The sequence below is a fragment of the Camarhynchus parvulus genome, unplaced genomic scaffold (genome assembly GCF_901933205.1).
Source record: "Camarhynchus parvulus unplaced genomic scaffold, STF_HiC, whole genome shotgun sequence".
NCBI lineage: Eukaryota > Metazoa > Chordata > Aves > Passeriformes > Thraupidae > Camarhynchus > Camarhynchus parvulus.
Genome location: NW_022148899.1, coordinates 702 through 13,201, shown reverse-complemented (window position 1 = coordinate 13,201; position 12,500 = coordinate 702). Strand labels below are relative to the sequence as shown.

At 58.5% G+C, this 12,500-nt stretch overlaps 1 protein-coding gene across 1 annotated transcript; it reads left to right on the top strand.

The window, feature by feature from the left end:
* Positions 1-238: 238 nt before the first annotated feature.
* LOC115917157 (liprin-alpha-3-like) lies at positions 239-10,543 on the top strand (the record flags this gene model as incomplete). Its single annotated transcript, XM_030970890.1, has 6 exons — positions 239-347; positions 635-661; positions 2,040-2,057; positions 4,669-4,826; positions 8,295-8,392; positions 10,485-10,543. Coding segments are annotated over exons 1-6 (405 nt in total), but the record flags the coding sequence as incomplete, so codon positions are not given.
* Between the last annotated feature and the right edge of the window lie 1,957 nt (positions 10,544-12,500).

Genomic DNA, 12,500 nt, shown 5'->3' with positions numbered 1-12,500 from the left:
TTTTTTAAATTTATGGGGGCTTAATGTGAATTTTGGGGAATATTTTTTGGGAATTTTGGGGAATTTATGGAGATTTTGGGGAATTTTTTGGGGAATTTATGGAGATTTTGGGGAATTTTTGGGGAATTTTTTTGGGAATTCATGGAGATTGTAGGGGAATATTTTGGGAATTTACGGGGAAATTCAGGGCGGGATTTATGAGCGTGGCGTCATTCCCCTATCCGATGACGTCATTCACCGCCCGATGACGTCATTCTCGTTGCCGATGACGTCATTTCCCGCAGTGCACGGGCAACGTGTGGATGACGCACGAGGAGATGGAATCGCTGCCGGCCACGCCCACCGCGGTATTTTGGGGGGATTCGGGGGAAATTGGGGAATTTCGGGGGAATTTTGGGGGAAATTTGGGATATTTTGGGGGTTTGGGGGGAATTTTGGGGGTTTTGGGAGGATTTGGGGGGAAATTTGGGAGGATTTAGTGGGGAATTTTGGGGGAAATTTGGGATATTTTTGGGGGCTTGGGGGGATTTGGGACCCCTGACCCCCCCGGGAGATATTTTCGGGTGATTTTGGTTGATTTTTGGGGTGATTTTGGTTGATTTTGGGAACCCCTGACCCCCGTTTTTCCCTCCAGGAACCGCGGGAGATCAGCTGGGAACAGGTAAGGGGGCGGGGCTTCGTTAAAGGGGCGGGGCTTCAACGATGGGGCGTGGCTTCAACAAAAGAGCCGGGGAGGGCTTGAGCGAGGGGGCGTGGTTTAGTGATGGGGCGGGGCTTGATCAGGTCCTGGCAGGGTTAAAGGGGGTTGAAAGAGATCACAGCCGGGTCCTGGCAGGGTTATAAAACTTTGGGGTGTCATGGGCAGGTCCTGGCAGGGTTATAAAGGTTTGGGGCGCAATAAACAGGTCCTGGCAGGGTTATAAAGGTTTGGGGTGCCATGGCAGGTCCTGTCAGGGATATAAAACTTTAAAGAACCATAAGCAGGTCCTGGCAGGGATAGAAAGCCTTAGCGTTCTTTAACCGGGTCCTGGCAGGGATATAAAACTTTATAGTGCCATAGGCAGGTCCTGGCAGGGAGATAAAGGTTTGGGGTGCAGTAAACAGGTCCTGGCAGGGACATAAAACTTTAAAGAGCCATAACCAGGTCCTGGCAGGGATATAAATGTTTGGGGTGCCATGGGCAGGTCCTGGCAGGGTTATAAAGTTTAGGGTGCAGTAACCAGGTCCTGGCAGGGAGATAAAGGTTTGGGGTGCCATGGCAGGTCCTGTCAGGGATATAAAACTTTAAAGAACCATAACCAGGTCCTGGCAGGGATATAAATGTTTGGGGTGCAGTAAACAGGTCCTGGCAGGGATATAAAAGCTTGGGGTGCAGTAAACAGGTCCTGGCAGGGATAGAAAGGTCTGGGGTGCAATAAACAGGTCCTGGCAGGGTTATAAAGGTTTGGGATGCCATAGCCAGGTCCTGGCAGGGATATAAAACTTTAAAGAACCATAAGCAGGTCCTCGCAGGGATATAAAGGTTGGGGTGCAGTAAACAGGTGCTGGCAGGGATAGAAAGCTTAAGCGTTCTTTAACCGGGTCCTGGCAGGGATATAAAACTTTAAAGAACCATAAGCAGGTCCTGGCAGGGATAGAAAGGTTGGGGTGCAGTAAACAGGTCCTGGCAGGGATATAAAACTTTATAGTGCCATAGGCAGGTCCTGGCAGGGAGATAAAACCTCAGGAGCGCCATAACCAGGTCCTAGCAGGGATAAAGAGCCTCGGGGGTTCCATAACCAGGTCCTGGCAGGGCTATAAAACCCCGGGGTGCCCCATTACAGATTCTGGCGCACGGGGACATGAACCACGAGTGGGTGGGGGTCTGACAGCCAGGTCCTGGCAGGGATATAAATATTTAGGGGTGCCATACCCAGGTCCTGGCAGGGCTATAAAGGTTTGCAGATACCGTAACTGGGTCCTAGCAGGGATAAAGAGCCTCGGGGGTGCCACAGGCAGGTCCTGGCAGGGCTATAAAATCCCGGGGTGCCCCGTTTCAGATCCTGGCGCACGGGGACATGAACCACGAGTGGGTGGGGGTCTGACAGCCAGGTCCTGGCAGGGATAAAGAGCCTCGGGGGTGCCATAACCAGGTCCTGGCAGGGATATAAAGGTTTGGGGGTTCCATAACCAGGTCCTGGCAGGGATATAAACCTTCTGGGCTGCAATAATCGGGTCCTGGCAGGGAATAAAGAGCCTCGGTGGTACCATAGGCAGGTCCTGGCAGGGCTATAAAACCCCTCGCAGATTCTGGCGCACGGGGACATGAACCACGAGTGGGTGGAGGGGTCTGACAGCCAGGTCCTGGCAGGGATATAAAGGTTTTGAGTGCCATAACCAGGTCCTGGCAGGAATAAAGAGCCTCGGGGGTGCCATAGGCAGGTCCTGGCAGGGCTATAAAACCCCTCACAGATCCTGGCGCATGGTGACATGAACCACGAGTGGGTGGGGGTCTGACAGCCAGGTCCTGGCAGGGTTATGAAGGTTTTGAGTGCCATAACCAGGTCCTGGCAGGGATATAAATATTTAGGGGTGCCATAGGCAGGTCCTGGCAGGGCTATAAACCTTCTGGGCTGCAATAATCGGGTCCTGGCAGGGATAAAGAGCCTCGGTGGTACCATAGGCAGGTCCTGGCAGGGCTATAAAACCCCTCGCAGATCCTGGCGCACGGGGACATGAACCACGAGTGGGTGGGGGTCTGACAGCCAGGTCCTGGCAGGGCTATAAAGCTTTGGGGGTGCCATAGGCAGGTCCTGGCAGGGCTATAAAACCCCTCGCAGATCCTGGCGCACGGGGACATGAACCACGAGTGGGTGGGGGTGCCATACCCAGGTCCCGGCAGGTTATAAAGGTTTTGAGTGCCATAGGCAGGTCCTGGCAGGGAGATCCTGGCGCACGGGGACATGAACCACGAGGGGTGGGGGTCCGACAGCCAGGTCCTGGCAGGGCTATAAAGGTTTTGAGTGCCATAACCAGGTCCTGGCAGGGATATAAATATTTAGGGGTGCCATAGGCAGGTCCTGGCAGGGCTATAAAGAGTGCCATAACCAGGTCCTGGCAGGGATATAAATATTTAGGGGTGCCATAGGCAGGTCCTGGCAGGGCTATAAAGGTTTTGAGCGCCATAACCAGGTCCTGGCAGGGATAAAGAGCCTCGGTGGTACCATAGGCAGGTCCTGGCAGGGCTATAAAACCCCTCGCAGATCCTGGCGCACGGGGACATGAACCACGAGTGGGTGGGGGTCTGACAGCCAGGTCCTGGCAGGGATATAAACCTTCTGGGCTGCAATAACCAGGTCCTGGCAGGGATGTAAATATTTAGGGGTGCCATAGGCAGGTCCTGGCAGGGCTATAAAGGTTTTGAGTGCCATAGGCAGGTCCTGGCAGGGCTATAAAACCCCTCGCAGATCCTGGCGCACGGGGACATGAACCACGAGTGGGTGGGGGTGCCATACCCAGGTCCTGGCAGGGTTATAAAGGTTTTGAGTGCCATAGGCAGGTCCTGGCAGGGCTATAAAACCCCTCGCAGATCCTGGCGCACGGGGACATGAACCACGAGTGGGTGGAGGGGTGTGACAGCCAGGTCCTGGCAGGGCTATAAAGGTTTTGAGTGCCATAACCAGGTCCTGGCAGGGATGTAAATATTTAGGGGTGCCATAGGCAGGTCCTGGCAGGGCTATAAAGGTTTTGAGCACCATAACCAGGTCCTGGCAGGGATAAAGAGCCTCGGTGGTACCATAGGCAGGTCCTGGCAGGGCTATAAAACCCCTGCAGATCCTGGCGCACGGGGACATGAACCACGAGTGGGTGGGGGTCTGACAGCCAGGTCCTGGCAGGGATATAAACCTTCTGGGCTGCAATAACCAGGTCCTGGCAGGGATAAAGAGCCTCGGGGGTGCCATAGGCAGGTCCTGGCAGGGCTATAAAGGTTTTGAGTGCCATAGGCAGGTCCTGGCAGGGCTATAAAACCCCTCGCAGATCCTGGCGCACGGGGACATGAACCACGAGTGGGTGGGGGTCTGACAGCCAGGTCCTGGCAGGGCTATAAAGGTTTTGAGTGCCATAACCAGGTCCTGGCAGGGATATAAATATTTAGGGGTGCCATAGGCAGGTCCTGGCAGGGCTATAAAGGTTTTGAGTGCCATAACCAGGTCCTGGCAGGGATATAAATATTTAGGGGTGCCATAGGCAGGTCCTGGCAGGGCTATAAAGGTTTTGAGCGCCATAACCAGGTCCTGGCAGGGATAAAGAGCCTCGGTGGTACCATAGGCAGGTCCTGGCAGGGGAAAACCCCGCAGATCCTGGGCACGGGGACATGAACCACGAGTTGGGGGTCTGACAGCCAGGTCCTGGCAGGGATATAAACCTTCTGGGCTGCAATAACCAGGTCCTGGCAGGGATGTAAATATTTAGGGGTGCCATAGGCAGGTCCTGGCAGGGCTATAAAGGTTTTGAGTGCCATAGGCAGGTCCTGGCAGGGGGGCCCCTCGCAGATCCTGGCGCACGGGGACATGAACCACGAGTGGGTGGGGGGTCTGACAGCCAGGTCCTGGCAGGATATAAAGCTTTGGGGGTGCCATAGGCAGGTCCTGGGGGGCTATAAAACCCCTCGCAGATCCTGGCGGGGACATGAACCACGAGTGGGTGGGGAACGAGTGGCTGCCCAGCCTGGGGCTGCCCCAGTACCGCAGCTACTTCATGGAGTCGCTGGTGGACGCGCGCATGCTCGACCACCTGAGCAAGAAGGAGCTGCGGGGGCAGCTCAAGATGGTCGATTCCTTCCACCGGTGAGACCCCGAAATTGGGGGCGCAGGGGGAGGTTGGGGGGTGTCAAAAATTTGGGGGGACAGGGGGAGGTTGGGGGTCCTGAAATGGGGAAGGACCCGAAATTGGGGGGGGCAGGGGAGTTTGGGGTCTTGAATTATGGGGACCCCAAAACTGGGGACAGGGGGAGTTTGGGGGTCCCGAAATGGGGAAGGACCCGAAATTGGGGGCAGGGGGAGTTTGGGGGGTGTCAAAAATTTGGGGGCACAGTGGGAGTTTGGGGGGTCCCGAAATGGGGGGAAGGACCCGAAATTGGGGGGGCAGGGGGGGTTGGGGGGGTCCTGAATTGAGGGGGAGACCCCCAAACTGGGGACAGGGGGAGTTTGGGGGTCCCGAAATGGGGGGAAGGACCCGAAATTGGGGGCAGGGGAGGTTGGGGTGTCAAAAATTTGGGGGGCAGGGGAGTTTGGGGGGTCCCGAAATTGGGGGGGGCAGGGGGAGATTGGAGGTGTCAAAAATTTGGGGGGCAGGGGGAGTTTGGGGGGTCCTGAATTGAGGGGGGACCCCGAATTGGGGGGACAGGGGGAGTTTGGGGGGACCCCAAAACTGGGGAGACGGGGAAGAATTGGGGGGACAGAGGGAATTTGGGGGGTGTCAAAAATTTGGGGGGACAGGGGGAGTTTGGGGGGAGCAGAATTGGGGGGGCAGGGGGAGTCAAAATTGGGGGGGATAGGGGGAATTGGGGGGTCCTGAATTGGGGAGGGACCCCGAAATTGGGGAGATTGGGGGAGTTGGGGGGGTCCTGAATTGAGGGGGACCCCAAACTGGGGGCAGGGGAGTTTGGGGGTCCCGAAATGGGGGGGGACCCGAAATTGGGGGGACAGGGGAGTTGGGGGTGTCAAAAATTTGGGGGGACAGGGGGAGTTTGGGGGGTCCCGGAAATTGGGGGGCAGGGGGATTGGGGGTGTCAGGGGGCAGGGGGGGAATTTGGGGGGTCCCGAATTGAGGGGAGACCCCAAATTGGGGACAGGGGAGTTTGGGGGACCCCAAAACTGGGGAGACGGGGGAAGAATTGGGGGGACAGAGGGAATTTGGGGGGTGTCAAAAATTTGGGGGGGAGGGAATTTGGGGGGTCTTGAATTGGGGGGAGGACCCAGAAACTGGGGACAGGGGGAGTTTGGGGGCAGAATTGGGGGGCAGGGGGAGTTCAAAATTGGGGGATAGGGGAATTGGGGGGTCCTGAATTGGGGGACCCCGAAATTGGGGGGGCAGGGGAGGTTGGGGGACCCCGAAATTGGGGGCAGGGGGGAGTTGGGGGGGCTGTCCAAAATTTGGGGGGACAGTGGGAGTTTGGGGGGGTCCTGAATTGAGGGGGGACCCCCAAAACTGGGGACAAGGGGAGTTTCGGGGGTCCCGAAATGGGGGGAAGGACCCGAAATTGGGGGGGCAGGGGGAGGTTGGGGGGACCCCAAAACTGTGGGGACAGAGGGAATTTGGGGGACCCCGAATTGGGGGAGCAGGGGGAGTTTGGGGGTCCCGAAATGGGGGGAAGGACCCGAAATTGGGGGTACGGGGGGATTGGGGGGACCCCAAAACTGTGGGAGCAGGGGGAGCTTGGGGGACCCCGAAATTGGGGGGACAGAGAGAGTTTGGGGGGTGTCAAAATTGGGGGGGGGATAGGAGGAATTGGGGGTCTCGAATTGAGGGGGAGACCCCGAAACTGGGACAGGAGGAAAATTTGGGGGGAACCTCGAAATTTGGGGGGAAACGTTAAAAGTTTGGTCTGAGGGTGACCTTGGGGACCCCCGGGGTGATTTTGGGGACCCCCAAATTGGCTTTGGGGACCCCCGGGGTGATTTTGGGGACCCCCGAGGTGATTTTGGGGACCCCCGGGGTGATTTTGGGGACCCCCAAATTGACTTTGGGGACCCCCGGGGTGATTTTGGGGACCCCCGAGGTGACTTTGGGGACCCCCAAATTGGCTTTGGGGACCCCCGGGGTGACTTTGGGGACCCCCAAATTGACTTTGGGGACCCCCGAGGTGATTTTGGGGGCCCCCGGGGTGACTTTGGGGACCCCAAATGGGGGGGGACCCCCGAGGACCCCAGACCCCCAAAAAATGACCCTTTGAGGGTGACCCCAGACCCCTTTAAATGACCCTGGGACCCCCGGGGTGACTTTGGGGACCCCCGAGGAGATTTTGGGGACCCCCGAGGTGGCTTTGGGGACCCCCGGGGTGATTTTGGGGACCCCCGAGGAGATTTTGGGGACCCCCAAATTGGCTTTGGGGACCCCCCCTGAGCGACCCCAGCCCCCCAAAAAATGACCCTTTGAGACCTTCGGGGTGACCCCAGACCCCTTTAAATGACCCTGGGACGCCCGGGGTGACTTTGGGGACCCCCGAGGTGACTTTGGGGACCCCCGGGGTGACTTTGGGGACCCCCGGGGTGATTTTGGGGACCCCCGAGGTGATTTTGGGGACCCCCGGGGTGACTTTGGGGACCCCTCTGAGCGACCCCAGCCCCCCAAAAAATGACCCTTTGAGGGTGACCCCAGACCCCTTTAGATGACCCTGGGACCCCCGGGGTGACTCGAGGAGCCCCGAGGTGATTTTGGGGACCACCGAGGTGATTTTGGGGACCCCCGGGGTGATTTTGGGGACCCCCAAATTGGCTTTGGGGACCCCCGGGGTGACTTTGGGGACCCCCGAGGAGATTTTGGGGACCCCCGGGGTGACTTTGGGGACCCCCGTGGCTTTGGGGACCCCCGGGGTGATTTTGGGGACCCCCGGGGTGACTTTGGGGACCCCCAAATTGACTTTGGGGACCCCCGAGGAGATTTTGGGGACCCCCCGGGTGATTTTGGGGACCCCCGAGGAGATTTTGGGGACCCCCAAATTGACTTTGGGGACCCCCGGGGTGACTTTGGGGACCCCCGAGGTGATTTTGGGGACCCCCGGGGTGATTTTGGGGAGCCCCGAGGTGACTTTGGGGACCCCCGAGGTGATTTTGGGGACCCCCGAGGTGACTTTGGGGACCCCCAAATTGACTTTGGGGACCCCCGAGGAGATTTTGGGGACCCCCAAATTGGACTTTGGGGACCCCCCCTGAGCGACCCCAGACCCCCAAAAAATGACCCTTTGAGACCTTCGGGGTGACCCCAGACCCCTTTAAATGACCCTGGGACCCCGGGGTGACTTTGGGGACCCCCGGGGTGATTTTGGGGACCCCCGAGGAGATTTTGGGGACCCCCAAATTGACTTTGGGGACCCCCGAGGTGATTTTGGGGACCCCCGGGGTGACTTTGGGGACCCCCAAATTGGCTTTGGGGACCCCCCGTGAGCGACCCCAGCCCCCAAAAAATGACCCTTTGAGACCTTCGGGGTGACCCCAGACCCCTTTAAATGACCCTGGGACCCCCGGGGTGACTTTGGGGACCCCCGGGGTGACTTTGGGGACCCCCGGGGTGATTTTGGGAACCCCCCCGGGCAGGGTGAGCCTGCACTACGGCATCATGTGCCTGAAGCGCCTCAACTACGACCGCAAGGAGCTGGAGCGGCGGCGGGAGGAGAGCCAGGGGGGCACCTCGGGTATGGGGGGGGGTCCTGGGGGAGGGCTTGGGGGGGTCCTGGGGGTTTGGGGGGTTTGGGGGGTCCTGAGGGGGTTTGGGGGGCGTCTTGAGGGGGTTTTTGGGGGTCCTGGGGGTTTGGGGGGTCCTGGGGGTTTGGGGGTCCTGGGGGTTTGAGGGGGTCTTGGGGGGTTTGGGGGGTCCTGGGGGGTTTGAGGGGGTCTTGGGGGGCTTGGGGGGTCCTGAGGGGTTTGGGGGTCCTGAGGGGGTTTGAGGGGTCTTGGGGGCTTGGGGGGTCCTGAGGGGGTTTGGGGGTCCTGAGGGGGTTTGAGGGGGTCCTGGGGGTTTTGGGGGGTCCTGGGGGTTTGGGGGTCTTGGGGGGTTTGAGGGGTCCTGGGGGGGTTTGGGGGGTCCTGAAGGGTTTGGGGGTTTGGGGGGTCTGGGGGTCCTGGGGGTTTGGGGGGTTGGGGGGGGGGCTTGGGGGGTTTGAGGGGGTCCTGGGGGTTGGGGGGTCTTGAGGGGATTTGGGGGTTTTAGGGGGATTTGGGGATCCTGAGGGGTTTGGGGGGTCTTGAGGGGTTTGAGGGGGTCCTGGGGGTTTGGGGGGTTTGGGGGATTTGGGGGTCCTGAGGGGATTTGTGGGGGTCCTGGAGGGGTTTGGGGGTCCTGGGGAGTCTTGAGGGGATTTGAGGGGGTCCTGGGGGTTTGGGGGGTCCTGAGGGGGGGATTTGGGGGTCCTGATGGGGTTTTGGAGGCATCTTGAGGGGTTTGGGGGATCCTGAAGGGATTTGGGGGGGTCCTGAGGGGATTTGGGGGTCTTGGGGGATTTGGGGGGTCCTGAGGGGGCTTGAGGGGGTCCTGGGGGGGTTTGAGGGGGTCCTGGGGGTTTTGGGGGGTTTAGGGATTTGGGGGTCCTGAGGGGATTTGGGGGGATTCTTGAGGGGGGGTTTGGGGGTCCTGAGGGGATTTGGGGGGGTCTTGAGGGGATTTGGGGGGGTTTAGGGGGATTTGGGGGGATCCTGAGGGGTTTGGGGGTCTTGAGGGGGTTTGAGGGGGTCTTGGGGGGGTTTGGGGGTTTTGGGGGGGTCCTGAGGGGATTTGTGGGGGTCCTGGGGGGGTTTGGGGGGGTTTAGGGGATTTGGGGGGGTCCTGAGGGGATTTGTGGGGGTCCTGAGGGGGTTTGGGGGGTCCTGGAGGGGATTTGGGGGATCCCTGGGGTCAGAGTTGAGGAGGGACCATTGGTATGGGGGGATCTGGGGAGGTCTTGAGGGGATTTGGGGGGGTCTTGAGGGCATTTTGGGGATCCCTGTCGGAATTTTGGGGTGTCCCAGTGAATTTTGGGGTGCCCCAGACGCGGTGCTGTGCTCCAACGAGTGGGGCAGCGCCTGGGTGAGGATTTTTGGGATTTTTGAGATCCCTGGGCGGATTTGAGGTATCTGGCTGGGATTTTTGGGGTCTGGAGGATTTGGGGGATTTTTGGGGGTGCCCCACTGAATTTTGGGGTGTCCCAATGAATTTTGGGGTGTCCCAATGGATTTTGGGGTGCCTCCAGACGTGGTGGTGTGCTCCAACAAGCGGGGCAGTGCCTGCGTGGGGATTTGGGGGATTCCTGTGAGATTTTCAGGGTTTTGGGGTTTCTGGCTGGGATTTTTGGGGTCTGGAGGATTTGGGGGATTTTTGGGGGTACCCCAATGAATTTTGGGGTGTCCCAATGGATTTTGGGGTGCCCCAGACGCGGTGCTGTGCTCCAACGAGTGGGGCAGTGCCTGGGTGAGGATTTGAGCGATCAATGGGGAATTTTTGGGGTTTTGGGAGTGTCTGGCTGGGATTTTTGGGGTCTGGAGGATTTGGGGGATTTTTGGGGGTGTCCCAATGGATTTTGGGGTGTCCCAGTGAATTTTGGGGTGCCCCAGACGCGGTGCTGTGCTCCAACGAGTGGGGCAGCGCCTGGGTGAGGATTTTTGGGATTTTTGAGATCCCTGGGGGGATTTGAGGTATCTGGCTGGGATTTTTGGGGTCTGGAGGATTTGGGGGTTTTTTGGGGGTACCCCAATGGATTTTGGGGTGTCCCAATGAATTTTGGGGTGTCCCAATGGATTTTGGGGTGCCTCCAGACGTGGTGGTGTGGTCCAACAAGCGGGGCAGTGCCTGCGTGGGGATTTGGGGGATTCCTGTGAGATTTTCAGGGTTTTGGGGTTTCTGGCTGGGATTTTTGGGGTCTGGAGGATTTGGGGGATTTTTAGGGGTGTCCCAATGGATTTTGGGGTGCCCCAGACGCGGTGCTGTGCTCCAACGAGCGGCTCAGCGCCTGGATGGGGATTTGAGCGATCAATGGGGAATTTTTGGGGATTTGAGGTATCTGGCTGGGATTTTTGGGGTCTGGAGGATTTGGGGGATTTTTGGGGGTGTCCCAATGGATTTTGGGGTGCCCCAGACGCGGTGCTGTGCTCCAACGAGCGGCTCCGTGCCTGGGTGGGGATTTGGGCAATCAATGGGGAATTTTTGGGGTTTTGGAGTGTCTGGCTGGGATTTTTGGGGTCTGGAGGATTTGGGGGATTTTTGGGGGTGTCCCAGTGAATTTTGGGGTGCCCCAGACGCGGTGCTGTGCTCCAACGAGCAGGTCAGCGCCTGGATGGGGATTTTTGGGAATTTTGGGATCCCTGTGGGGTTTTTGGGATCCCTGTGGGTTTTGGGGTACCGTGTTGGATTTGGGGGATTTTTGGGGGTACCCCAATGAATTTTGGGGTGTCCCAATGGATTTTGGGGTGTCCCAGTGAATTTTGGGGTGCCCCAGACGCGGTGCTGTGCTGCAACGAGCGGGGCAGCGCCTGGATGGGGATTTTTGGGATTTTTGAGATCCCTGGGGGGATTTGAGGTATCTGGCTGGGATTTTTGGGGTCTGGAGGATTTGGGGGATTTTTGGGGGTGCCCCACTGAATTTTGGGGTGTCCCAATGAATTTTGGGGTGTCCCAATGGATTTTGGGGTGCCCCCAGACGTGGTGGTGTGGTCCAACAAGCGGGGCAGTGCCTGCGTGGGGATTTGGGGGATTCCTGTGAGATTTTCAGGGTTTTGGGGTTTCTGGCTGGGATTTTTGGGGTCTGGAGGATTTGGGGGATTTTTAGGGGTGTCCCAATGGATTTTGGGGTGCCCCAGACGCGGTGCTGTGCTCCAAACCGGCGCCTCAGCCTGGATGGGGATTTTTGGGAATTTTGGGATCCCTGTGGGGTTTTTGGGATCCCTGTGGGTTTTGGGGTACCGTGTTGGATTTGGGGGATTTTTGGGGGTGTCCCAATGGATTTTGGGGTGTCCCAATGGATTTTGGGGTGCCCCAGACGCGGTGCTGTGCTGCAACGAGCGGGGCAGTGCCTGGGTGAGGATTTTTGGGATTTTTGAGATCCCTGGGCGGATTTGAGGTATCTGGCTGGGATTTTTGGGGTCTGGAGGATTTGGGGGATTTTTGGGGGTGTCCCAATGGATTTTGGGGTGCCCCAGACGCGGTGCTGTGCTCCAACGAGTGGGGCAGTGCCTGGGTGAGGATTTGGGCGATCAATGGGGAATTTTTGGGGATTTGGAGTGTCTGGCTGGGATTTTTGGGGTCTGGAGGATTTGGGGAATTTTTGGGGGTACCCCAATGGATTTTGGGGTGTCCCAATGAATTTTGGGGTGTCCCAATGGATTTTGGGGTGCCCCCAGACGTGGTGGTGTGCTCCAACAAGCGGCTCAGCGCCTGGGTGAGGATTTGGGGGATTCCTGTGAGATTTTCAGGGTTTTGGGGTTTCTGGCTGGGATTTTTGGGGTCTGGAGGATTTGGGGGATTTTTGGGGGTGTCCCAGTGAATTTTGGGGTGCCCCAGACGCGGTGCTGTGCTCCAACGAGCGGCTCAGCGCCTGGATGGGGATTTTTGGGAATTTTGGGATCCCTGTGGGGTTTTTGGGATCCCTGTGGGTTTTGGGGTACCGTGTTGGATTTGGGGGATTTTTGGGGGTACCCCAATGGATTTTGGGGTGTCCCAGTGAATTTTGGGGTGCCCCAGACGCGGTGCTGTGCTCCAACGAGCGGGGCAGTGCCTGGGTGAGGATTTTTGGGATTTTTGAGATCCCTGGGGGGATTTGAGGTATCTGGCTGGGA